This window comes from Helianthus annuus, chromosome 9 (assembly GCF_002127325.2).
Source record: "Helianthus annuus cultivar XRQ/B chromosome 9, HanXRQr2.0-SUNRISE, whole genome shotgun sequence".
In the NCBI taxonomy this organism is placed as follows: Eukaryota; Viridiplantae; Streptophyta; class Magnoliopsida; order Asterales; family Asteraceae; genus Helianthus; species Helianthus annuus.
The window spans coordinates 130,393,788-130,421,560 of record NC_035441.2 but is presented as its reverse complement, the minus strand read 5'-3'; the positions used below and the strand labels follow the sequence as shown (position 1 = coordinate 130,421,560).

General features: G+C 35.2%; 2 protein-coding genes across 2 annotated transcripts; both read right to left on the bottom strand.

The window, feature by feature from the left end:
- Positions 1-15,079: 15,079 nt before the first annotated feature.
- LOC110876345 (MLO-like protein 10) lies at positions 15,080-19,615 on the bottom strand. Its single transcript, XM_022124516.2, has 13 exons — positions 19,595-19,615; positions 19,166-19,234; positions 17,500-17,560; positions 17,287-17,375; positions 17,140-17,214; positions 16,966-17,054; positions 16,820-16,869; positions 16,498-16,538; positions 16,250-16,423; positions 16,127-16,162; positions 15,972-16,039; positions 15,824-15,884; positions 15,080-15,603 (listed from the first exon to the last, which is right to left on the bottom strand). Exons 1-13 carry the CDS (start codon positions 19,613-19,615, stop codon positions 15,205-15,207), a joined length of 1,233 nt encoding a protein of 410 aa, XP_021980208.1. The 3' UTR covers positions 15,080-15,204.
- A 1,614-nt stretch (positions 19,616-21,229) lies between these two features.
- Positions 21,230-27,230, bottom strand: LOC110878670 (MLO-like protein 10). Its single transcript, XM_022127016.2, has 15 exons — positions 27,022-27,230; positions 26,331-26,388; positions 26,022-26,236; positions 25,190-25,309; positions 23,682-23,742; positions 23,469-23,557; positions 23,322-23,396; positions 23,148-23,236; positions 23,002-23,051; positions 22,679-22,719; positions 22,428-22,601; positions 22,305-22,340; positions 22,150-22,217; positions 22,002-22,062; positions 21,230-21,782 (listed from the first exon to the last, which is right to left on the bottom strand). Exons 1-15 carry the CDS (start codon positions 27,151-27,153, stop codon positions 21,375-21,377), a joined length of 1,677 nt encoding a protein of 558 aa, XP_021982708.1. The 5' UTR covers positions 27,154-27,230; the 3' UTR covers positions 21,230-21,374.
- Between the last annotated feature and the right edge of the window lie 543 nt (positions 27,231-27,773).

Here is a 27,773-nt window from a genome sequence, read left to right as displayed (position 1 = left end):
ATCTCGACTCTAAACATACTTGAACTTTATCCCTTATACATTCGGACTCTAAATCTCTACTCGTCAACAATTGGATAATCGGAAAACATATGCAAACTTTGTGAGTATACTCGTACTTTTCCCCTTTTACTTTTACCACTTTTGGGGTGTAACATGTTTACCTATTGAAACTTACACATGAACTTTTGTCTAAACACACGAACATTCCTATAACAATGCTTGTATATGTGATGGCTTGATACTTTAAATTTGGGTGATTCTTATGTGTTGAACTTATCATTAACTTCGTACGAGCCAAACCTTGACATATGTAGCGCTATAGGATTAACGACCCGCCTCTACTGAAACTTTGGTTATGTCATGAGCAAGTTGCGTTTTCTTGGTTTGATATGTTATGCACATGCCATATTTAATGTTTATCTTGAATCGCATGCTTGCTATGAGGAATTGTTCACACTTTTATCTTATGCTATGTATGTACCAAACTTGTATACTCGCCTTTGCTTTTGCATTGAACTTTATTTTAAACATGTTACAGGTTGAGGACGATGATGCTATGAAATGAAGTAGCGTTGATGCCTAGATACACATATAGACGTTAGGGTTTAAAATGTTGTATCAAAATTTTGTTATGTTATCATGTTGTTTTGTTAAACTTGTCGTATTTGAATTTCTTGTAATGTTGACTATTTGAAGTTATGAAATGAAATGAAATTTGGATTTTCTAACTATTGTCACAAATAGCGTTATGATGTCTCTAGCAATCTTCACACTTCGTCTCATCCCGATGTTTCCGCCATTGGTTGGGGTGTGACAGATTGGTATCATAGCTATAACTATAGGGAATTAGGAAAAGTAGGAATGTTTTCACCTAGTCTATAGTTTTAGAACCTTATTCGTATGCTTTGCTTGGACTACTACATGATACTTTATTTGTTACTTATTTATGCTCTTTTAAACATGTATGTTACTCATGTGTAATATTCGACATGTTATTCTTACGCATTAATGCTTGTTTTATTATGTGTTAACACTTGTTTCGTTGTTCGATTCTTTATGTGTTATTCTTGACATATTTCTCTATGTGTTAATACTTGTTTTATTTCATTATTTAAGTATCATCCTTGATATGCTTTCTTATGTGTTTATACTTGTTTGTGTATCTCCTTCGACATACACTTCCCTCATGCATTTTACTCGATTATTCTAAATCCGACAACACTCATATTGTACAAATGAGACGAATTCACCAAAATAGGCGTGAAACCCACAATTTGGTGAACGACTCTCAATCTACCTATTCTTTTTTTTACACGAGATATCGCGATTAAGCTAGGAGTGAAATCCACATCTTAATGGTAAATCTCAAATTTCAAGTTCTAGTGGACCCTCGTCAACACGTCGAAATTAAATTTTGACCCGACGAGTACCAACCACACTTAGGATACGAAATCGTCAAGTTAGGGGTGAAACCCGCACCTTGTCGACTAGTTCCACTCCTTGGCATTTTTTTCATAAATCCCGCCAAGTCTCGAAATTTCGATTGATTTGGGACATGTAGTAACCGGAAGGGTAAATACCGTTAACTGACTTGTCGGCGAGAGTATTTTACCTATTAGGCCAAAACATGCTCCTCAAATTCAAAAGACTTTTCGACCACTTTGGTTAGTCAAAGTTCCGTTTTGGAACACTCCAAACTTTGGTCAAACATGTGTTTCTATTGTTCATTTTATACGATGCAATCTTTCAACCTCGAGTTTACCTTTGATTTCTCTTTTCACACGCACAACATATCGAACCTTTTCGATACACTTATACACGCATGATTTTCATATAATTTAAATTCATATTCCTTGTAACAACTAGTGGAGATGTATCATCGAGATTGGAGTGACTTCCTTACCTTGACGATTGACTCCACCCCTCTTCCCTTAAAACGACTTCACCAACGAGTTAGGGGTGATTCCCTTACTTAGGTGACCGTTACCCAAAACTTATCTTTCAAAATATTTTATTATGCAAACCCGATCATGTTTTATACCTAAATCATTTATCATTATTCAAAATACCTACTTATACCGATTTCAAAATACATTGTTTATCAAACGTACTTCTTATTCTACCATCCATTTTCACTCAAATCATATACACGAGATTCTTAATCATGTCTTTACCGTTTTACTACACGAATTTCCAAACCTTACGAAATGCTACCTATCAATTTAATCGGTCTAATGAATCTCTTGCCCATGAACTTCACATCTGATTTATTAACTGAAACACGTTCACATTATATCATCATACTAGAGACTTCCACTCTTAATCGAAATCAAACTAACCTTTCTCAATTACTTATAAGACCTCATAGATGTTATATGACCGTTTACCAAATACTCTTTCCAACATCAATAAATCCTTTGTTAAAATTATTTTTAAACAATCACTAAGTTCTTTTACTAAATTTCTTTTCTAAGGGTCGACGTTTTCACAAGAACTTTCAAAGTCAAAATTTTCATGTTTTGATGCAAATGAAACAAACCCGTTATTTAAAAAAAAAAAAAAAAACCTTCTCTACAACGCTTAACTCGTCATCCAAATTTCAAAACACGTGGGCTAGAAGACTTCATGGGGACCGACAATTTTTAACATACGTGAACTCCTTTTTTTTAAACAAAAGTAGCATTTCAATCATTACAAAATACGTTAAGCATGACCAATGAGTACTTTATGTTCCTTTACATATACAAACTATATTCTACCTTTCAAACCAAGCTCAATCTAATTTTGATTCGACAAACTCAACGTTTTGTTTAAACAACTATACATGCACATCATCATACACATTTTAGTCGATATCTCGCAATAACATCATTTATATCGTTCGTATCTACATACTTAACCTTTTTTTTTCTCTACAATGTCTCAACGTACACCATATACGCAATATTTATTTTTCATACCTACACCTATGTTCATACGTTTTATGCTTGTACTCATACACATACTACTTATACGTTTTACGCTTCTGCTTGTACACATACTACTTACACGTTTTATGTTTATGCTCATACATACATGCGTATTCATACTTTCATCCTTACTCATGATTCGTACATTCGTACCTATACGCGAGCGTAATCCGAGGGATTCGCTTAGGTGGGTCCCATACATGCTTAAACATAAACATGCTTACATACGACATTCTTCTACGTACACATTCTTATTTTCAAATTCATGTATACCTTGATTCATACATAACTAGTACAAGCTATGTGGATCATGCGACAATCAGTATAATCGCGGGTGCACACGGGATTATAGTGATAGGCGTATGAGAACCATAGAGTGTACTACTGTGTATGGTAAGACACGGAACGTAACATGACCCCAAGTAACGAAACGGACGTAATGTGGTTAAAACATGGTGGATACGCCGCTGGTACTTCCTATATATAAGTGTTTTCACCATGTTACCAAACTTTCGTAAAACGTGCCATGAGAAATTCAGTGTGTTGTAGACCTTTTGGACCTAATACAACTTCACGCAACTCACAAACGCATTATATCCGATTATTCATGACGAGACTTCATCCTTAACACACTACGTTCATCTATCCAACGCTTATGCTATTCACATACTTGTACTCTTTAAGAGTCATTCGTTCATTCTATACTCGTATTATTTTATACAAAACTCGTTCGCAATCCAGCTTGTTTAAACATTTGAGTCCTAACTTACCTCGTTACCTATAAAATAGCCTCCCTATTCTTGATTCTTGTGAAACTATACTTAGTATACCTCTATTGCTTTATTTAAAGTAACAAACCTTTTCGTTCCTCTCAATAAACAGGTTTTACGAAAGTATGATTTTTTTATACTATCCTTAAAAACTTCCCCTTGCAAATCTACCTTGACGTTCTCCAAAATTTGGTACTTTTCAAAACTTTCAAACTTCCCAAGTTTCAATTCTTAATGATCACCTTTATGCCAAAAACTCTTTCAAGCCTTCCTCTTGAATAAATTTCGGGACGAAATTTCCTAAAGGAGGGGAGACTGTAACGCCCTGCGTTTTCAAACATCCTACATTTAGAAACCTTACGTGAAATTCTATCTTTGGAAATCTTGCGTTCTTATAACCATTCTTTCATCGTAATCGTTGTAAAATACGAAACTTGCTTCGTAAATAAAACTTGTACATTACACTTTTTACCTAGTTAAATCATGTTTTATTTAATATTTCACCTTGTTACAAGTTAGGGGAAACATTGTTGCACATTATTACACAACTTAACTAACAAAATTACTCATTATAATGTTTTAAAAAAATAAAAAAAATAAAGAAATATGGCAGCCCCAATTCAGCAAAATTCAGCCCATATAGTTGGGTTTTGTGGGCTAGTTTCAAGGTGTAACCCCTTCTAAACACTTCCAAAGCCCAACCCATTGAAACCCTAATCCTTCCCCCTATAAATACCCCTTATAACCAGCCTCTCTACCACTTTTACAACCCTAAAAACTCACAAAACATCCACCAAACCGTAGCTGAAAGCAAGGGTTCGAGTAGATTGACACCCCTTCACGAAAATGAGCATAACTCACTCAATTCTTATCCGATTCACTCGATTCTTTTTCCTACTTGCTTGTATAATCATGGGGTTCGATTCCTAGACTTCTCCTTGGAGAAATCAGACATGGAAATGCCCCGAAATAGTCCATAAACTTTCTGTTTGTTTTTATGTTCATCAAAAACTTGTTTAAACCTATGCAACTTGTGTCTAACACATCTCATACCTATGTCCTAATGCTTAAAACTTATCCCATGGTTGGTTAAGCTTAAAAACAAGGTTGAGACATTTAAAATCAGAGGATTAAACCTCATAAACTTGGTGTTTTGTTTAGGGTTTTTAACCCACAAGTCATGTCAAACTTTGTCTTTGATACATGAGTGATTATGGAACAACTTGGGTTGTCCAAACATACAATCCTCACATGATTTGATGATTTCTCTTAGTTAGTGTGTATATTTCTTATTCTTTATTGTATGTTCATGACCCTCCTTGGTTGTTTTTTTTACATCAAGTGTAGTGGTGAACACATAGAGGTGCCTAAATGGAAGACTTGATCTTCCTACCTCCTACATGACTTCTATGACATTTAGAGGTACCAAAATGAAGATTTTAATCTTCTACCTCATGCTTGAACTATTGGACATATATTATATAACCTAAATATATTATTCGAATAATCGAATCTTTGATGATGAACTAGTGTTCATATGTCGGGGTACTAGATTACATCATCCTAGACTATGATAACTTGTCACGATTCTAATGGAATCTTGTTCCATGAAAACATCTAAACTCCTTCGAGTTTCCTAGTGTCAAGAACAAGCATCATATGTACTAAATGATTATTTTCCATGTTATTCTCATATCTTATTTTTATGTTGTTTTAAACACCGAATCTCGACTCTAAACATACTTGAACTTTATCCCTTATACATTCGGACTCTAAATCTCTACTCGTCAACAATTGGATAATCGGAAAACATATGCAAACTTTGTGAGTATACTCGTACTTTTCCCCTTTTACTTTTACCACTTTTGGGGTGTAACATGTTTACCTATTGAAACTTACACATGAACTTTTGTCTAAACACACGAACATTCCTATAACAATGCTTGTATATGTGATGGCTTGATACTTTAAATTTGGGTGATTCTTATGTGTTGAACTTATCATTAACTTCGTACGAGCCAAACCTTGACATATGTAGCGCTATAGGATTAACGACCCGCCTCTACTGAAACTTTGGTTATGTCATGAGAAAGTTGCGTTTTCTTGGTTTGATATGTTATGCACATGCCATATTTAATGTTTATCTTGAATCGCATGCTTGCTATGAGGAATTGTTCACACTTTTATCTTATGCTATGTATGTACCAAACTTGTATACTCGCCTTTGCTTTTGCATTGAACTTTATTTTAAACATGTTACAGGTTGAGGACGATGATGCTATGAAATGAAGTAGCGTTGATGCCTAGATACACATATAGACGTTAGGGTTTAAAATGTTGTATCAAAATTTTGTTATGTTATCATGTTGTTTTGTTAAACTTGTCGTATTTGAATTTCTTGTAATGTTGACTATTTGAAGTTATGAAATGAAATTTGGATTTTCTAAATATTGTCACAAATAGCGTTATGATGTCTCTAGCAATCTTCACACTTCGTCTCATCCCGATGTTTCAGCCATTGGTTGGGGTGTGACATTCATTCTCGAGGCACACTGTTAATAAGGTCAATACTTAAATGTAGTGAAACCACGTATACAATACATACATAACTACGTACATACATACCTACCTTTACTTGCATACATACGCATCTACTTACATACATACATGATTACGTCTTCACATACATACTTACATACATGTCACATTCACTTATTCTAAGTTGAGCCTTATCTATAAACATATCAACATAAATCAATGCAATTACAAACAAACATAACCGACTAACTTCCAACAAACATGATGAACATTACATTAACACGGTGAACATTCAAAAACATAATGAACATTCTATTAACACGATGAACATTCAGCAACATAATGAACATTCCATTAACACGGTGAACATTCAGCAACATAATGAACATTCGATTAACACGGTGAACATTCAGCAACATAATGAACATTCTATTAACACGATGAACATTCAGCAACATAATGAACATTCTATTAACACGATGAACATTCAGCAACATAATGAACATTCTATTAACACGATGAACATTCAGCAACATAATGAACATTCCATTAACACGGTGAACATTCAGCAACATAATGAACATTCAGCAACATAATGAACATTCCATTAACACGATGAACATTCAGCAACATAATGAACATTCCATTAACACGGTGAACATTCAGCAACATAATGAACATTCCCTTAACACGATGAACATTCAGCAACATAATGAACATTCCATTAACACGATGAACATTCAGCAACATAATGAACATTCCATTAACACGGTGAACATTCAGCAACATAATGAACATTCTATTAACACGATGAACATTCAGCAACATAATGAACATTCTATTAACACGGTGAACATTCAGCAACAAAATGCACATTCCCTTAACACGATGAACATTCAGCAACATAATGCACATTCCATTAACACAATGAATATTCAGCAACATAATGCACATTCCATTAACACAATGAACATTCAGCAACATCATGCACATTCCATTAACATGATGAAACTATCATCTTAATTTACATTAAGGATAGACGAAGTTCATATGAACTTACCTTGGTACTTACCCTTACCTGTAAATTCTTACTTGGTTTCCCTATATACCACATATTAAACTTCATTTATAAATAAGAAGTGATTTCAGAAATCACTTACCTTAAGTGTTCGTATTCGCATCCGTTTCCTCGCCTCCTTTTTACCCGTTAACCTTCCATGCTTCCATCCATCTTGACATGATCCCTACACTTTCATGTCATCGCATTCACATTCTTGTTAGCATACATGATTGTACATATTAACAATCATGTCAAATTCATGTTTCACATTTGACTTTCATTAGTCAATTCTAACAAGCATAAGGCATATTTCCACAAGTCAATCTTTCAAACTCATATAATTCATCATGTCATCACATATAACACATATGGATATAACACGCATCATACGACTTTCTATAATATTACAATTGTGACAAAAGTCTAACATTGCTACTTATGCACAGTTGACTTTCAAAAAGTCAACAATTTATCATATGAACTTTCGACTTAACCTCATACATCCATGTCATTATAGTAGACTATACTAATGACACTATATACATTTCATATTTACGATGCAATAAGCATACAACCACATGATCATCTAGTTATATGCACATACCAAACATATTTAATTCCGTTCATTCTAGTAACATAATTCTACAACTAACACCATGACCTATGCTTAACAACCCAACATCATTCTAACTTCATCCTGTTCTAATGATCTCATATGCTTCACATTTAGTGTACTTTTACTTATCAATTTTGATTAAGCAATTATTCAAACATGTAGTAAACATCATACCACTCCAACATAGAGTACAATATTCTAATGCATACTTTTACCAAATAACATGGCCAACCAAATCCTACATGAATTCCATCTAAAAATAGATTTCTCATGTTTATTTATCATCAAATACATCATATCCCCATATTATACGATTTCATCCATTACTTGCATACCATTTCATCTATTAATCTCACCTAGGCATTTCATCAAACACTTGGTGTGCATGCCACAATTTATTCATAATGTACAAGTGTTTCATGCTTTACTTCCTACTTCATGCTTTCATTCATCGATTAACACAAAAACATCAACAAATTCATATCACATTCAATCTACCTAACAAGAACGCATTACATACAACATAACACAACAAGATTTGAACAAGGATTGGACTTGGGTGATCATTCAAGTCATCATCCTTATCAAAACAAATGGGTTTCACCTCTAAACATCAAATTAACCGAAACCATGCATAATCTATGTTCTATATGATGATTCTAACACATACTCATGCTCAATTTCATACAAATTCACGGATTAAAACATAACCCACTTCATAAAAGATCACCAATCTTAGTTTTAAAACATACCTATTAATTCATGTTCGGTTGTGAATTTGAGCTTCGATTCACCCTTTAATTTGAAGCTTCTTGAAGATCTAGGGTTTGAACCCCTTGTTTTTCTCCGGAACACTCCACGCACACACACACACATATGATGTGTGTGTTGTGTGTTTAATTCTTTGTTTTATAAAACCTTAGTTTCCCATGTAACAATTTAGCCCCTCGTGTTTGCCACTTAAACATAATTGGCACAAACTTTCGTCATTTAATAGTTTTGACTACCCATTTAACTAGGTTAAATAGCCTAGTTATTTATTTCATGATATGTCCTATAGGAACGTACGACAAATATAAACATTCGGGTTTTGGGGTGTTACAATAAGTAACGTATGTAACACCCAAAAGTGCATAAAGCAAAAAGGGATCGAGTATACTCACAGCGGTTGATGGATTGAAGGGAGCGCTTGAGAGTAAGGTTAGCCTGAACAGTTCGACAGTATAAAGATAAGCAATGCGTAAAACGGAAACAAGTGATGATGGATCGGACAGCTGGTCGATCGGACGGCTGACCGTTCGGTTGACAGTCTGTTCGGACAGTTGTCCGGTCGGACGGGAGTCCGATCGGATGGCTGTTCGAGTGGATCGTTTCTTCCTTTGGGTAGGATGTGTTTGTGTATAATGGTTGACTTTTGAAGTTTTCGTTGTAGCATTTGAAAACCTTGAAGTATCTTTACCTTTCAGGTAGGTCGATCGGTCTGCAACCCGATCGGCTGGTACTTCAGTGAAGGACATGTCCTCAGCAAGTGGTCACTCGATCGGACAGTAGTTCGATCGGGTGGCATTTCCGTGCATCGCACATGTTGAAAAGTCGATTAAGTGTTGAAGTCAAGTATCTCATGATCCGAAGAGTAATCCAATCGGACGGTAGTCCGATTGGTTAGCCGTTCGTTCAATACCCAACTTCAAACAAGTTGAATAAGTGTGGGACCATGTGTTAGCCGATCGGCTGGCCAATCGATCGGCTGACTGTCCGATCGGTCAGCACCCTGACCTGGTCGGCCTGTTCGTCTAACACTTGGTTGTTCTGATTGTTTGTCGTTTTATCGAGGTATTTTGACAACGAGTCAAACAACAGAAACCTCGTGTTTACTTGGTTCTCCTGTTCGGACAGGAATCACCCAAATCCGTCAAGGGAACACTTCGGGACGGTGTTTCATGTTTAACCCGAAATCGGTGAACCTCGTGGATAATTCCGGATCTTGAGTCACGCAACCACCAAAATGGTTAGTAAGTCGGCACAAGCTCCGTTTCTATCGGTTTTGGAGGTATTGAGTGTAAAAGAGTTGAAAGAAAGTTGGAAAACCATCTTTCAATCCCTTTTTCCGTGAATATGTTTAGATCCGTGAGGATCTTTGTTTGTTTATGTGGAAATCAGTTAGATTCAAGCTATTCTTGGTGGATTGAGGCCAAAACATGAAGTTCTTCAAGAACTGTAACACCCCGAAAATATTAATGTTACATTTTTTTTTAAACTAATTACTAGTAGTAAGTTAAGATAAAAGACTAGGAAAGATAACCTAGTTAGTAGAAATCTTAACATAATATGACAAAGTTTAATAAAAAAAAAAACCTTGTTCTATAGCCCATGTATAATTGAGGGACCAAAATTGTCAATTCAGGAACTTAAATTATTATTAGTAAAAATAACACACTAAACACACACCTAAGTGTGTGTTTAATCGATCAGAACGTAGGAACAAAGGGGATTTCTCCTCAAACCCTAATGTTCATAAATCCATCAATTGAAGGTTCAAATCGAGTCCGAATTGAAATCTGAATATAGATTTGCGATCACCTTGACTAAGGGATCGTAAGGTATGCAAAATTTCATGATTTGGTTCTACCTTAGATTTTAGGTAAAATCATGAGGTTCAAATCTGAGCATGCATGATGTTTGTTTTAATTGAAATAGTGTATAGGGATGAACCCTACTAGATTTCTCGTTGAAATTTGGTTTAATTCTTGTAAAGTTCATGATCACCATTAGAGGTGATATGTGGGTTTTTGTAGAAAAGTATGAGACATTAGGATTTTGATGTATCCTAGAGTAATTCAAGCTTTATGAACAAGATTCAGAAATTATTGATGTAAAAATTCAGCGAAATTGCTTAAATTGATGTTTGCTATGGCTAAATCATGAATGTTAAACTTAGTCACAAATTGTAAGAAATTATGCACACAAGATGCTTGATAAAATGCCTAAAAGACATCGATCGACACAAATGTGGTGTTGGTTAAGTAACAAGCTTAATCATGAGCCGAATGGTTCTAATGATAAATTGGCTTGTATGTTTTAGGCAACACGAGCGAGGCGTCGGGAAGTCAAGCCGGTGCGGACGCTCGCCAAAAGGGAAAGCTCTAAGGTACGTGATTAACGCTACTATAATGTTGATGATCTAGTTTTCATTTTAATGGTTTACTAGTTATGAATAATAGAGAGTCGTGATGGTTTGGTTGCTTGAAATGAGGGACCTCATAATGGCAAACCAAAATGAGCTATAGTGGTGGGTACAAACCGGGTAACGGGAGTACCTCATCCGTAGTCCATAAACCCGTGTGTCGGGTAATGGGAAGAATATTATTTGTCACGCAAACCGGTAATGGGAGCGTGTGGGTTGAAGTAAGGGATCCTAAACGGATCATAATTGTTGTAAAGGAATACCCCGTGCTGTGCTTTGATGTCCTTAAAGTGCAGGAATTGGTATAAACGGGTCAAAACAGCAAACAGGAAGGATATGCAGAGACTATCGTAAATTACGGTACCACCGTAATTTACGGTAGAGAGTAAACCTTTACGGTGGTTCTCTACTGATTTACGGTAGAACCATCAACGTCCTGCTCTCACCGTAAATTACGGTGACCACCGTAATTTACGGTGGAGCCCAGCTAAAAATGTCAAGTTTTGTATAATTTCATATTTTGAATCCGATTTAAACGCACACTTAATTATGTAAAATTTGAGGGATTCTAACCTTGATATTTTGTTAAATTTCCAGCTTTAAAGTAAGTCAATCAAATGGATGGTGGTCAACGCAAGGCTTCGGAACCGAACACAATCAAGAAGTTGTTCTTCACTTTTGTCTTAGATGTTCGCTAGTGATAATTTTGTAATGAAAGGAATACTTATGTATCCTTGTTGTGTTGTGATGGTTTTCAAACACTTATGTCGTAAACTAGAATTAAAATTTGCGTTTGTGTTTTAAATGACTATGATCTTTCCTATTTAGTCGGTTTAAATATTGGGCATTTTAATTAGAGTGTTACAAGAACCCATGATGACATCATCCAAGAACACTTGAATCTTGATGATTTCACGATTAAAAGTTAAGATTTGAAAGATAGAAAGGTGAAGGAGTGCGTGTAGATCAAGAAAGTACAAGATTTAGGACGAGATCTTACCGGGATTGAGAGAAATCGAAGAAAAGGTGAGCTAAGCGTGCTGGTCGGACAGAGGTTTCCAAAAGTAGAAAGTTTGACAATGACAAGGGTATTTATAGGATACCAAAAGAGGTAAAGGCTGGCCGATCGGTCAGGAAGCACGATAGGACAGCCTGTCCGATCGGACAACAGTCCGATCGGCTGGTAGCCTGATCGATCAGCTGCCTGATTCGAGTGTTCGGCGCGATGATTTTCGATATTTCGATTTCGATTGCGAGTGATGCGAATGCGATAGAGCTTCCTATTCAAATTACTTTTAATCCCAACTACTATATCAACATACAAATATCCCTATTCCATATTCGGTTTGCGATTACGATTCGATTGCGATTGAGTTCGATTGCGATTTGATTGATTACCACACATAACATAAATAAACACGCACAAGTAACACATAAGGCACACACACACACGTATAACAGTAACCCAAAATGCGTATATTCGAGTTTGAGAGCGCGATGTTGATTAGATTAGATCGATTAGCGTTTAATTAACTTTATCGCATTGTTACTTCCTATTATTCACAGTCGTAAAGCGGTTCGTATTGAGAAATATACTTCGATTGTAATAAATTACTCCACATAATATAACTAACGTAAAAACATAAAATGGGTTAACTACAGTCAAGAAGTCAAACAGGGATTGAGCAAGGAGAGACATATTGCTATTAGCGATCTTTTCCTCCTTTGACTTCAATCTTGACTTTGACTTGACTTTCGAAACACTGGGGTGTTACATTCAACGTCTTTTCTGTTCTTTGACTGTCCCCTTCTTCTGGACTTGGACCTGCCTCGATTATGTCCTCTTTCGTTTCTTCTTCCTCTACTTTCTGTATGCAATAAAGAACTAGAATTAGAAGTCTCACCATTACTTCTCCGTCTGATATCTTCGTTTACTATCAAGTCACGAATACTATCGAAAGTGAGTTTGGTAGTGCCGGATGCACTACTAACAGCTGTGACCGTGCCTGACCAACTGTCGGGCAACGATGATAAAAGGAGTAGTGCTTGCACTTCATCTTCAAACTTTATTTCAACTGAGGCTAAACGAGAGATAATCGATTTAAACTCATTTATGTGAGCGGTAACCGACATGCTTTCCTTCATCTTGGTGTTAGCCAATTGTCGGATGAGGAATACTTTGTTTGAAGCGGATGGTTTTTCATACATGTTGGACAAAGCTTTCAATACACCATATGTGGTTGTTTCATTGACAATGTTGTAAGCAACACTCTTTGCCAAAGAAAGCCTAACCACACCCATGGCTTGTCTATCCAACAACTTCCATTCTTCATCAAACATGTCATCTGGTTGTTCACCCGACATAGACAAATGCAAACTTTTTTGGTACAATAAATCTTTAATTTGCATTTTCCAAAATCCATAATCACTTCCATCGAACTTATCAATCTTGATTTTATTATCTTCTGCCATTTAAAAAAAATTACCAAATTACTACTAACCAAACGGGTTTGTACTGCTAAGTGGTAATTTATACGAGCGAAAGTAATAATCAGAAACAAATAACATATCTGTTTCAAGCCTTAAATGGCAATGAACAAGTAGCAGTGGGTTGTGATGGATGTTTGTCAAAGTTGAGGGGCCATTCTGTTAAAATTGAGAAACTCAATTTTCCACTAGAAAATAAAAGCACGTTCACTTGTTTCTTCTTTCCCAATTCCACCAGAAAAAAAGGAGTCTGCTCTCTCTTTTCTACTTCCTGCGATGAACAGGAGACTAGGTTCAATCGGAACCCTAGTTCGATCTCACTGGTCAGCTTCTTCTTCTCTCCTGTTCGTGTGTCACACAAGAGCCAAATTGGGTTCAATCGGAACCCTAGACAGCGGCGATGGCTGCGGGGAATCGAGCAGGTGGGGCGGCGGAACTGTCGGCGGTTTTGGCAGCAGCGACGACTGCTGGTTCTGAACAGAAGACGGCTGCTGTGAAGAGACGGCTGAAACCGATGCAAATTGTTAGTGCATTTATGTCTATCGCCTCCGTCAATACGATTTGTAGCTAAAATAGAAGAATACTTGAGCTTTATATTGTAATAATTAGATAGAAATAACAAGGTGACATTTTTGTAAATAAGGGGAACTCTCCTTATATCCTTGGCCTATAAATAGATGAGTTAGGGTTAGAGATTAGAACTTTGGCTTATTTGGAGATTTGGAGAGCTTGGTGCTTATAGAGAGAAAGTAGAGAGAGAAAGTGCTCTAGGTGATTCACGGTTCTTTGTATCTTTTCAGATTATCAATAGAATCACGTTTATAGTACGTTCTCGTGTTCGGTCCACGTTCGTGTACGGATTCCGCACGTCACATGTTCGGTTCGCAATCGTTTCGGAGTCAAAACTGGTCCTACACAAATCGGAACCCTGGTTCAGATTTCTGCACTGTCAGGTATCTCCTTCCTCTACACCTCTGTTTCTGTTCGGTTTAACAACAAGAGCTTGAGCTTTGATACCAGTTGTTAGGATCAGAATACACACATGAACACAGAACTCACACACACACACACAAAATTTGCTGATGAAGAACACAAAGATTTATAATGGTTCGGTCGGTTCTGACCTACATCCACTCTCGGTAACTAGGAATATTTGTATTAAGCTTTTGGTACAACTTTACAGATACATAATAATCTCATATATATAAGATTGAGGAAAGAGAAGAATGTCCCAAAACATGATCCGTAAAAAATGGGTTTCAGAGAAGATTGGATCATTTCAGCCCTTTATCTTCTTGTCCTGTTTTGATCAGAAATCCTTTCTAATGTCCACTTGCTCTAGTGGATTCACACTCAACAGGGACAACATGTTTTGAGTTTAAACCTCAAACTATTAGGATGTTATTATGGAAACATTAAACAAGTTTCCATGATATGTTAAAATCAAATGACAACTCCGTTATCAGTTTTATTAAAATTTTTTGTATTCACATTTATACAAGAAGATATAATTAGACAAATAACAAATGTAAGCATAAACCCTGTGAATATAAACATCATTGATGCAGTTTTCAACTATTTCAACGGTGTCCCAGATCCTGATTTCTTGTTTCAACTTCTTGTTGAGTTGATAGATCTAACTTAATCTCATGATCACTGTGACAAGCGATTGTCGGGTCAATCAAGTGTCTGGTAGATGATTCATGAGAAAGCGGTTCAGCTTTGAAATATGATGCATTAGTTTCATCATAGGCAGCAAAGCGTGTGGGCTGGCCGGTTGTCTTTGAACGGTGGAGTGTAGCTGCAGTTGTCGGGTGGAAAGGTGAATGAACGGGGCTAGCAGTAGGACTATTCCCTACTGATCGGTTTGGGGAGTTTCCACCCTTGCCTTCATGCTTCCTCTTCACTGCCATTCGCCAATTTTGCAGGGCACGAGCAGTTTGTTCGTCAAATATGGATTTCTTCATGTTGGACCCCATCTACACATGCAACACATCAATATATCATGTGTTCATATTGTTCTTTTTCATCAATTTATTTTAAAATTAAAATATGTTTCACAACAGTTAACAACATTAAAACTTGAGTGGTATTTGTAGCTACAAAAAAAGCTTAAGTATCATCCGTTTATCCATCTGATACGACGTAACTAAAATACAGTCCAAATCAATGAATATAGGTTATTCAACGTAGACTAACCTGTGATAGAAGCGCGTATAGTGGAAGCGTTATATAGCTGCACAAGATTAGAGTTCCAACCCTACATTAAACACAAACCATTCGATCAGCAAACAGTCCAACCCTTGACTCGGTTATGCAGTCACTTTTGTTAAAAGATAATCCATACCCAATAAGAAGTTTTATAATCACAAGTTCCATAGTGTCATGGAAGCAAGAATTGAGTTTAAATTCATACTGCACAAGCACAAGAAGCAGTTTGGTGTTATCCATGGTTCAAAAATGAACTTCAGTACATATATTTATATATATCGCTTTTATTACCCAAATCCAAAGGAAGTAAGTAATCTGGAAAGCATTCTGTGAGCACAAATAATTCAGTAAAACAATTAGTGACATGAGAATAAAGAAATATGTGATCAAATTCCCAGAGTTTTCGACAAGTACCTGAAACAAAGCAAAGTGTATGAGATGAAGCATTAGGCTCGGCCTCGAGAACCAAAAGTATTTATCAGAGGCCTTCACAAGAGGAATCCCTTGGACGACTGCATGTCTTTCCTTTATTTCAACAGCCATTATTGTCAAGATGGCTTGAAGCTTCGTTCCAACGGCTAAGATAATCTGTGCAGCATGGGTTTATTGTTGGTAATTAATCTTAAAGAAGGCCAAGTAGATAAATAATAAATGGCACTTACGAATAATGGGATTAGCGACGCCCAAAACAACGTCTGCCAGCCTGCAAGGGAATATTGCTTTTAGATTTTGTATATGTTGACAAGTTGTGAAGCATCACAAGCAATGCACACATCAGGGTTGAGTTTTTTAAGTCAAACCGGTTATAATTGTAATATGAAAATGAAAAAGAATTTAAGGTGAAATGTTTTCATAATTACACTGAACATGTTATTATTCTATACTACAACATGCAAAAAAAATTACAGATCAAAAGAAACAAATTTATATGAATTATATGTTGAAAATATACAAGGTTCGACATGGATATTAGTAGTGACATACCACCGACATTTAGAAGCAAGAAGATCACAAACGATGCCCATAGTACCGGACTGAAAATTTTCAGAATTATTTAATGTTATGGTCAGAATAGACTAGATAACTTGATGAAAACGTTGGTTACTGTCACAGGCGACATTCATTTGTACCTGACTCCCACGACTACTTGAAAATCATCCTCTAGTGACCGTTTGATGTACTTTTGGAAGTTGAATTTAGTTCCTGGAGCTAAATGAAGCTACAAGGATTGAACAATAATTCATGAGGAAGAAAATAAAAATAAAAATAAAAATAAAAATAAAATCAGCAAAAAGAGGTCTCACATTTATGAATCCGTTTCGCAAGGTCATATAATCAGACTTGCTAACAGACCTGAAAAACTGACGGAAGAAGCATCCCTGCATGACGGAAGCTTGCATTACAAGCTGTTATAAGACCATCAACATTTAATGAAGTCCTTGACAACTTACAATGTAAAAGAATATCGGGACTCGAGTCCAAAAACTTGTGTGAGCTCTCACGAAAGACGTCTCATGAGTAAGCCTAAATCGCGAAGGATCTGTAATTTTTAATGCATTGTTTAGAGTTGTGGAGTTAAATAGGCAACAATGGTATATTTGTAATTAAAATGTGAAGTGTTCGGTGTACCAAAATATTACTTTGAAACGTAAAAGAAAAATTACCATTTGAGAATTCAAAGTCATGGGATGATGTCTCCTCCTCCCACTGTTTCCAGCCGCGGGTCTGCAAACAAAAGGTAGCAGCAAAATCACCAAAATAAGCTACTTATCAATGGGTCGATTCAGGGGTAAAGAAGGTCGTTGGAATAAGTTGCAGGTCACCGGAGTTGCGTAGATAGTGGAAATTTTAAATTTTTGAGAAGCGGAGAAGATTACAGGAAGTCTGAGATGATTGGTGGTGGTCTCGTTTGGTGGTTTCAGGGGTAAAACGGGTCGCCGGAATAAGTTGCAGGTCACCAACCCAACAAGGTTATAACCCAGTTAGACAAGGATCATTGGTGGCCAAAATCTTACAAGTTGGGACTTTTGTAGGCAATTTTTGAAGTTGGAATTATTACCGGCCAATTAGTGAAACTTGGGATTATTAAAATCCAATACCCCAAATTTCAAGTATGAAACATATATAATCATGAATAAAATTTTTGCATTAGCTTTTTACATGTATATTTGAATGTACAAAAGGTCATGTTTAAATTATATATAACTAGTAATTCGCCCGACGCGCATTGCGGTGTGACTTTCACAATGCAAAATACTACAATAACTATAAACATACATAAAAGTAAAAGTTCAACTTCTAGAGTACACAAAAATACAACTAAAGCTATTGCTTTCTAGCGTTCAAAATATATAGAATACTAACGACTTTATAGCATCCAAAGCGTACGAAAAGTAACAATACCAAAGCTTCTCAACACTGTGGATCTGACCCAAATGAGCCTCATAACATCTATACTTAAATGGAATAAAAATCAGTTTAACCTAATAATACAGAGAAATAGAAAACAAATGAGCTTCATCTCTACGACTATTTCTAATCCAAAAACAGCTCTTTTGTATATCCACATTCCAAATGATACTTATCCAACCCCTAAAATAAGCATCTCAAATCTCAAGATCACAACAGGAGCATGTTAACCAATTAGCATCAACGTGCTTGAATGAAAAAAAAATAATGAGCCTGTTTGGCGAGAAGTTCGGGTTCAATGTTTCCAAAAGCGAAAAAGGGATTGCCGGGACCGAATCAATCTTAGAATGTTGTCCTTTGTTTTTTTTCTTTTTGCTTGTTTGTTATTTACCTCTGTTTGTGTATCTCCTAGCTTCGTGCTGGCTTAGTTCTAACGGAATTGCCTTAAAAAAGTAACATTTTTAGCGAAAATTGAATCAAGACAACTTCTTACCTACAATCTCATGTAGATGGTCCCTACTCCTTAACTCTACCACCGTTCAACACCATCGTTTGTAAAAACTGAAGAATTATACATGAACAATGTGCAAAAACTTCTACAAGACCTGGACTAACCAAACCATACAAGACGAAATAAAATAGAGCTATTATCATGTTGGGATTATATATAAACTGATATTATCATTACTTGTTTCCATAAACACATAAGATAATATTGAAACTGTTTGAGGGGATTAAAAAACTTAACATTACCCTAAAACGATTGCATCTAGGTTTTAAGTTCATATTCAAGTTGAAACTTAACCAAAACAGTCAGAATTTAAGACAGGGAGAAATATATTTGACTATTTCCGCTCACTAATCTGTGAAATCAAACCTGTATATAAGGATGGTTCGACTTCTGTTCACCACACCCCAAACCTGAAACAAATCTGTGTCATCAATTTTGTTGCCCATTAAATCAAGGGAACTCATTGAACCTCCATTACTCTGCAAGCAAAAAAATGTAGTATCAGTGTAAAAAAGCGGTCCCAAATATGCAAAAACATCACCAGTACCTGCTATGTAACCACCATCCTCAGCGTAAATCAACAAACATAATTGCATTCATTTAAGAAATCACTTACTATAAATTTGAATAATGATCGACCTTCTTGACTCGATTGTCAAATGCATCCTCAACCGAATTCATAAAAAAACAAAAACCTAAAATATGCTTCAAAGGGGTTGAGCTCAGGTGCGGGCGGTTCATGGCGGTGGTGTGTAGAAGATTTAGGAAGAAAGGTTTGATTAGGGTTATGAATGGAAGTGGAGGATACACTTCTTTTTTCTCTCTCTCTTATCACCCACACTCATCCCATCATATCCCATCATGGTACAAAATTATCTGGTTATGGTACAATCCACTAAGCATTATGATATCAACCATAATGCACAAATATGTTGTAAGTTATACTATATATAAATATCACTTGTAGTAACTTTATCATTTTTTGTAAATGACTATAACCAATATTAAGCCAATGCATGTGTATTATATATTAGCAAAATACTTACTACATAACCAACATTAAGCAGAAATTTGGCTTTTTCTCTATCTCATCAAATAACCTAAACACTTTGTACAAGTGTATTATGTAGTTTTCAATTCTCTACACAAATTTGGTTGTATAGATTCTTGCAACTACTTGTAACGATATTACAAATGTATTATTTCAACTATATGATAATGCTTGTAATGATATGGGATGATATTGCAAGTGTATTATTTCAACTATATAATGAAACTTGAAAGGATATTTGTGTTCAACATATTTGAATCATGTCTAAATATTCTGTTCACTATATGTTTGAGGCCTTAATTAATACTAATCATGTGTTATTCTCATTGTTATTATATGTTGTGTTTGCATATATAGAACCAATAATCTCCCCTTTTCGTAAGATTCAACATAGACATTGAGAGATTGATTGCCCCCAATAACACAAAGTATCGATTGATCAAGAACCCAAACTTCAATTAAATAATATATAGCAAGATATGGATGAGCATCATTGTTTGTTTCACGAGTAGATGTCTAAATGGTTAATACATTTGTCTCTGAATGATTAAGCATTATATTGAGTCTGAATGGTTAAGACCTCTAATCGAATTGGTTCGACATTTTCCTCCGAAGGTTAATTACTATACTGGTTCTTAATAGTTCAGATCTCTTACTGGTTCAACACTTACTGGTTCAGACCTCTTACTGGTTCAGCACTTAACCATTCAGAAGTTGCCAAAGAGCCCCTAAATCATTTCCATTATGCAAATATGCTTTTTCTGAAAAAAAATACTTTAGCAGACACCAATTTATGCTTCATCAAATCAGTTTTATATAAATAAAATTAATCAAAGAAGTTGCTTAAGAAGAAATCAAACTATTAGAATGTTAATCTTCTGATGAGTTAGCGTGCTACAAGGCGTGGGGACCTTTTACTAGTCTAAAAAACCGCTATGTCTAAACCCAAACTGGCCAAAGTAAACGATAAACCAAATTTGTTTTAACCTTTGGTCCAATTTGTTTAGACATGCCCAAACTAAACCCAACATGCTTAAAGTTCAAACCCAAACCTTTGGCCTAAATTTTAATCCAACATTCAAACCCAATGTTAAGAATTGATCGAGAGCTTTGTTTCCAAAAACGCTTAGAGAGCCACATGGTTCGCTTAAGTAAGTAGGTTCGATTATTTTGCTAAACAAGTTTTGCTTTATTATTTTATAACAATTATCGCCATGTTATAGGTTTTTACCATTTATATATATGATTTATGAGTTTATATTATATGGCGGATATGACCCGACTTTTTTTTTATCTCGCCCAGGGTTTAAACTTTTTTTTAACATTTTCGGAGACGGCCCCGGCTTTGGGACAACATGTTTTGATTTTAAACCTCAAACTATTAGGATGTTATTATGGAAACATTAAACAAGTTTCCATAATATGTTAAAAGAAAATGACAACTCCGTTATCAGTTTTATTAAAATTTTCTGTATACACATTTATACCAGAAGATATAATTAGACAAATAACAAATGTAAGCATAAACCCTGTGAATATAAACATCATTAATGCAGTTTTCAACTATTTCAACGGTGTCCCAGATCCTGATTTCTTGTTTCAACTTCTTGTTGAGTTGATAGATCTAACTTAATCTCATGATCACTGTGACAAGCAACCGTCGAGTCAATTAAGTGTCTGGTAGATGATTCATGAGAAAGCGGTTCAGCTTTGAAATATGATGCATTAGTGTCATCATAGGCAGCAAAGCGTGTGGGCTGGCCGGTTGTCTTTGAACGGTGGAGTGTAGCTGCAGTTGTCGGGTGGAAAGGTGATAACACTGAATAAACGGGGCTAGCAGTAGGACTATTCCCTACTGATCGGTTTGGGGAGTTTCCACACTTGCCTTCATGCTTCCTCTTCACCGCCATTCGCCAATTTTGCAGGGCGCGAGCAGTTTGTTCGTCAAATATGGATTTCTTCATGTTGGACCCCATCTACACATGCAACACATCAATATATCATGTGTTCATATTGTTCTTTTTCGTCAATTTATTTAAAAATCAAAATATGTTTCACAACAGTTAACAACATTAAAACTTGAGTGGTATTTGTAGCTACAAAAAAGTTTAAGTATCATCAGTTTATCCATCTGATACGACGTAACTGAAATACAGTCCAAATCGATGAATATAAGTTATTCAATGTAGACTGACCTGTGATAGAAGCGCGTATAGTGGAAGCGTTATATAGCTGCACAAGATTAGAGTTCCAACCCTACATTAAACACAAACCATTCCATCAGCAAACCCTCCAACCCGTGTCTCGGTTATGCAGTCACTTTTGTTAAAAGATAATCCATACCCAATAAGAAGTTTTATAATCACAAGTTCCATAGTGTCATGGAAGCAAGAATTGAGTTTAAATTCATACTGCACAAGCACAAGAAGCAGTCTGGTGTTATCCATGGTTCAAAAATGAACTTCAATACATATATTTATATATATCGCTTTTATTACCCAAATCCAAAGGAAGTAAGTAATCTGGAAAGCATTCTGTGAGCACAAATAATTCAGTAAAACAATTAGTGATATGAGAATAAAGAAATATGTGATCAAATTCCCAGAGTTTTCGACAAGTACCTGAAACAAAGCAAAGTGTATGAGATGAAGCATTAGGCTCGGCCTCGAGAACCAAAAGTATTTATCAGAGGCCTTCACAAGAGGAATCCCTTGGACGACTGCATGTCTTTCCTTTATTTCAACAGCCATTATTGTCAAGATGGCTTGAAGCTTCGTTCCAACGGCTAAGATAATCTGTGCAGCGTGGGTTTATTGTTGGTAATCAAAATCTTAAAGAAGGCCAAGTAGATAAATAAGTAAATGGCACTTACGAATAATGGGATTAACGACGCCCAAAACAACGTCTGCCAGCCTGCAAGGGAATATTGCTTTTAGATTTTGTATATGTTGACAAGTTGTGAAGCATCACAAGCAATGCACACATCAGTATTGAGTTTTTTTAAGTCAAACCGGTTACAATTGTAATATGAAAATGAAAAAGAATTTAAGGTGAAATGTTTTCATAATTACACTGAACAGGTTATTATTCTATACTACAACATGCAAAAAAATTTACAGATCAAAAGAAACAAATTTATATGAATTATATGGTGAAAATATACAAGGTTCGACATGGATATTAGTAGTGACATACCACTGACATTTAGAAGCAAGAAGATCACAAACGATGCCCATAGTACCGGACTGAAAATTTTCAGAATTATTTAATGTTATGGTCAGAATAGACTAGATAACTTTATGAAAATGTCGGTTACTGTCACAGGCGACATTGATTTGTACCTGACTCCCACGACTACTTGAAAATCATCCTCTAGTGACCGTTTGATGTACTTTTGGAAGTTGAATTTAGTTCCTGGAGCTAAATGAAGCTACAAGGATTGAACAATAATTCATGAGGAAGAAAATAAAAATAAAAATAAAAATAAAAATAAAATCAGCAAAAAGAGGTCTCACATTTATGAATCCGTTTCGCAAGGTCATATAATCAGACTTGCTAACAGACCTGAAAAACTGACGGAAGAAGCATCCCTGCATGACGGAAGCTTGCATTACAAGCTGTTATAAGACCATCAACATTTAATGAAGTCCTTGACAACTTACAATGTAAAAGAATATCGGGACTCGAGTCCAAAAACTTGTGTGAGCTCTCACGAAAGACGTCTCATGAGTAAGCCTAAATCGCGAAGGATCTGTAATTTTTAATGCATTGTTTAGAGTTGTGGAGTTAAATAGGCAACAATGGTATATTTGTAATTAAAATGTGAAGTGTTCGGTGTACCAAAATATTACTTTGAAACGTAAAAGAAAAATTACCATTTGAGAATTCAAAGTCATGGGATGATGTCTCCTCCTCCCACTGTTTCCAGCCGCGGGTCTGCAAACAAAAGGTAGCAGCAAAATCACCAAAATAAGCTACTTATCAATGGGTCGATTTAGGTTATCATTTATCTCAAATAGACCACATAGGTAAAAGAAAAATATTAAGCTAAAAAGGAAATGGGTTGAAAGCCACACAAATCATTTTTCAGTTATTTGGATTATTCTTGTTGTCACAAGGGCGTCCGGTGTGGTCGGCAAAGTTGAGCGGCAAAGGGTGTTTGCCGCGCGGGAACACCACCGCCGACCCCTTTGCCGCGCGGTAAACTTTGATGAATCGGTGAGGGGTTGCCGAAGCGGTGAAGGGAGGAAGGAGAGAGAGGGTGTGTGTATGGTGGGGTCCATGCCATCTCAACCAATCACACATTTTTTTTTTTTTTTAAGTTTACCACTTCACCAAGTGTCTAACCATTGCCAACACTTTTCAGCATAGTTTAAACACTTTTCACTGATTGATGTGGCACACTCTAATTGGTTAATTTTTAAGTTTATCACTCTCAAGTGATTAACCACTCCTTATACCCTAATAACTTTGTAGGTCAACCCATCCCAATCCGTTTTCGTCCGTACAAAAAAAAGAACTTGTTTTTATCCTAAGCCCATCTTGCCTCCTTTAGTTGCTTTCTTCTTGAACTCGTTGAGTACACATTTATTGCTGGTAAATTGTTACAAACATGAAACTTGCTTGACATTATATAACTATAAATATGCTATGTTGGTGAGGACCTTTTTTTTATTTTATTTTTTTATTTTTATTTTGTCTTTTCCTAGCAACCTTTGGGTTTTTTTTTCTTTTTTTTCCTTAATTATGTTTTTGGTCCTTATGCTTTGTATGTTGTTTCTTAAATACCAACTTCTTTTGTAATTTACAGTTTTCATCAACTTTTTAACTTTACGTTTTTACCCCTTGACAAATTTTTTGTGGTTTTGTTTTTTACGTATTATTTCTCATCTCTTGTAATGTACGTTTCCGGCCCTTATGCTTTGTTTGTTGTTTCTTAAATATCAAGTTCTTTTGTAATTTACACTTTTCGTCAACGTTTAAACTTTACGCTTTTACCCATTGCACAATTTTTTTTCTTTCTTTTTTGTGGTTTTGTTTTTTACTTATAACCTTTAATTTTCAGCATTCACTCTTACAACCTCCCAACTTTCTAAATACTTTTTAATCAACTTTTACGTCTTTATTTTTATTACATGTCGCTATAAACTTAAGTTGATTAGTACTCACACTGACAACCTTTTTACTTTGTAAAAACTTTTGTAATCGAGTTTCCCACTTGATGTAAGACATGTGTTGACATACTTCTGTATTGGATCAAAAATCGGGTCACCCCGCCGCGAAGCGCGGGTGTAACACCCTAGTAACATAAAAAACAGCTAAAAGCCAACACTAATTGTATAAGGCTAAAACAAGTCACAAAATAGTAGTAAATGCAGTGTACCTTTAACCTCCCAAGAGCCATTGTAATAATAGCACTGTATGCAACGTGTAGTACTGCTAGAAAGAATATGAGTATGTGCAATTGATGCAGCCCCTTCACAGTTATAATCGGTACTTTATTCTGTAAAAAACCGAGCTATAATATCAATATATTTGTAAGTGACACGTCCCGATACAGGATACTAATATAATCAGATTTTGAGTTGTTATATCTAACACGTTTAATTAATAAATAGTGTTTAACCCGTTATATTAAAAGGGTTGTGTTTGGATTGACTTGGTTAACCCGTTTATAATTAGAAAAAAAAAATAATTAATATATTGTATAAGGTCAACACACCCACCCATTTTTCCATTTAGCCCATTTATTACAACCTTTGTATGAACCACTTAACCATTTACAATTGATCTATAACCAGCAACCCGTTTATAGCATGTCAACTTGTTTAGGGAAACATGTAAGCCCGTTTAATATTAGAATAAAAAAATATATATTCTATATGGTCAACCCACCAACCCCATTACAATCCGTTTAATCCATTTATTATAACCCATTATGACCCGCTTAACCATTTACAACTAATTTACAACCACCAACCCGTGTAGAACACATCAACCCGTTTGACCAGTTTACATAACCCGTTTGACCAGTTTACATAAATGAGTACACATGTCATGTTTGGTTTACACGGTTCTTAGTGTAATTGTGTACACTGTATTGCCTGGGTTAGCGTTCATATAATCATATCTTTGACACAAATAAATAAATGTGTCCTATTCAATTCAACCTGCCAATCCGACATTGTTTAAGATGGAATGACTAACTAATTCACCTTGTCCTTGCAGGTAGACTTTGAGTCACCGGCTAGTGATCTACCATGCTCGTACCATAGAAGCAACCGACGGGCTCCTTTTCCTTCTTTCTCAGCTTTATCTTTCAAAGCACATGGCAACATTGTATTTGCAACATCAACTGGAATGCATATATCCGCAATGTAATACTGAGTAAAAGTCAATATGAGTGAGATGAATCCTAGAATCATCAACTCTACACATGACAAACAACCAATGGTTAGATATCAAACCTATTTTTTTGAAAAAAATGGAAATTAATTCAAGTTTAAAAGAGATGTGTTGTTTACCAGCTTTGACCTTCTCCAGAGCTTGAAACAAAGCTTTCTTGTGCTTATCTGTGAAAAACTGATTGTAATTTCATTATATTAGTAACCTGAAAACAAGCCATAGATTGAAGTACAATAATGAGGAGTTCTTGAAAATTTTTTATTTATTTATTTTATTTTTAAGATCAACATAGAAAAATTCAGAATTGTTTTACTATATGATCTACTTTTTTACTTAAATATTGATGCATGATTTTGGGTTATTTATTTTTCGGTCCAAAAAATTCAAGCTTATATGAAAAAACCAAAATCCAAAACGAACCCATCGTGAAAATCAAAACCGAACGTTTTTAAAAACCCAAAAACCGAATATTTGGTTTTTAGTTCAGTTTGAGCACAAAACCAACCCTTGTATACCCCGAAACAAAGTAGAATAAGAATAATATTTTAGTATAAATATGAACAAAAGTGAATATTAGAGTAGTTATTAACATTTTACCAAATATTATTAGTTTATTCGCTTTATTATTAGTTGGTTAGTTTTATAATTATCTTTTCGTTATGATCACTTTGGTTTTTAGTTATTTAGTATACACAGAAAATAGTATTCACATAAAATAGTATTCACCAATACAGTTTATGGTTCTTTTAAATATTTCTTTAAAAAATGAACAAAAGTGAAGGACAATAAGCAAATTTAAAAAAGAACTACCTTTCCAAGTTTATGAAGAACTTTCTCTAAAGCTATAGAGATGATGATGATGATTGCACAGACACCAGCAACAGCCCATGTTGGTGTTTGATCAAGCTTCCTTTCACTTGAATAATCATCCCCTCCTGCCATTTTAACCTCAAAAATCCAAATTTAATGTTTTTGTGACATCAAGAAGACAAGAACAATGGAAGGTGACCGGTGAACAATCCTATCTACACAGGCTTTTTATAAAGCTAAAATTTGTACCTTATGAATTAGTTAATTAATTATTGTAATTTGTAATTAATTAAGTAAACTACAGTTCCTTCTTTAGGTATATATAAAATTGCAATACGCATACCAACATGTAGACAGACAAATTCTTTTGCATAGAATCTCCAACCTATAGAGTTAAGTTAATTATAGAATACTAAAAAATATATTGTATGACCTAACATATATTAGTTGAATGTAAACTTGGAGAAGACTGGGCGAATGGAGTTTGTCTTTTTGGCTAACCCCGTTGAGTAGAAATGTCAACTTGGTGGTTTTGTATAAATTTTATTATAAAAAAAAAGTTAATATTTTAAAATACAACGATGTCTGTTTTTTTATAGTTTTCTTTGAATTTATTTTTTTAAATTTTCTTTGAATTTAATATTTTCTTTGAATTGAATAGATGTATGTGATAAAAATGAAGTGGTGTTGTTTTATTCATTAAAAGAAAGTTTAGTTTATTTTATTATTTAATAACATCTTTTAACAAGTTA

What these genes read in the sequence shown, in the direction of transcription:
- LOC110878670 (XM_022127016.2), bottom strand. Translation starts at nt 27,153, where the DNA reads ATGGCAGGAGGGGATGATTATTCAAGTGAAAGGAAGCTTGATCAAACA. An exon ending in TTCTTCATAAACTTGGAAAG is followed by an intron (nt 26,389 to 27,021) that starts GTAGTTCTTTTT and finishes AATTACAATCAG; the next exon opens with TTTTTCACAGATAAGCACAA. An exon ending in TACACTTTGCTTTGTTTCAG is followed by an intron (nt 22,341 to 22,427) that starts GTACTTGTCGAA and finishes TTGTGCTCACAG; the next exon opens with AATGCTTTCCAGATTACTTA.
- LOC110876345 (XM_022124516.2), bottom strand. Translation starts at nt 19,615, where the DNA reads ATGGGATATGATGGGATGAGT. An exon ending in TGGGATATGATGGGATGAGT is followed by an intron (nt 19,235 to 19,594) that starts GTGGGTGATAAG and finishes TTTTGCTTGCAG; the next exon opens with AGTAATGGAGGTTCAATGAG. An exon ending in TACACTTTGCTTTGTTTCAG is followed by an intron (nt 16,163 to 16,249) that starts GTACTTGTCGAA and finishes TTGTGCTCACAG; the next exon opens with AATGCTTTCCAGATTACTTA.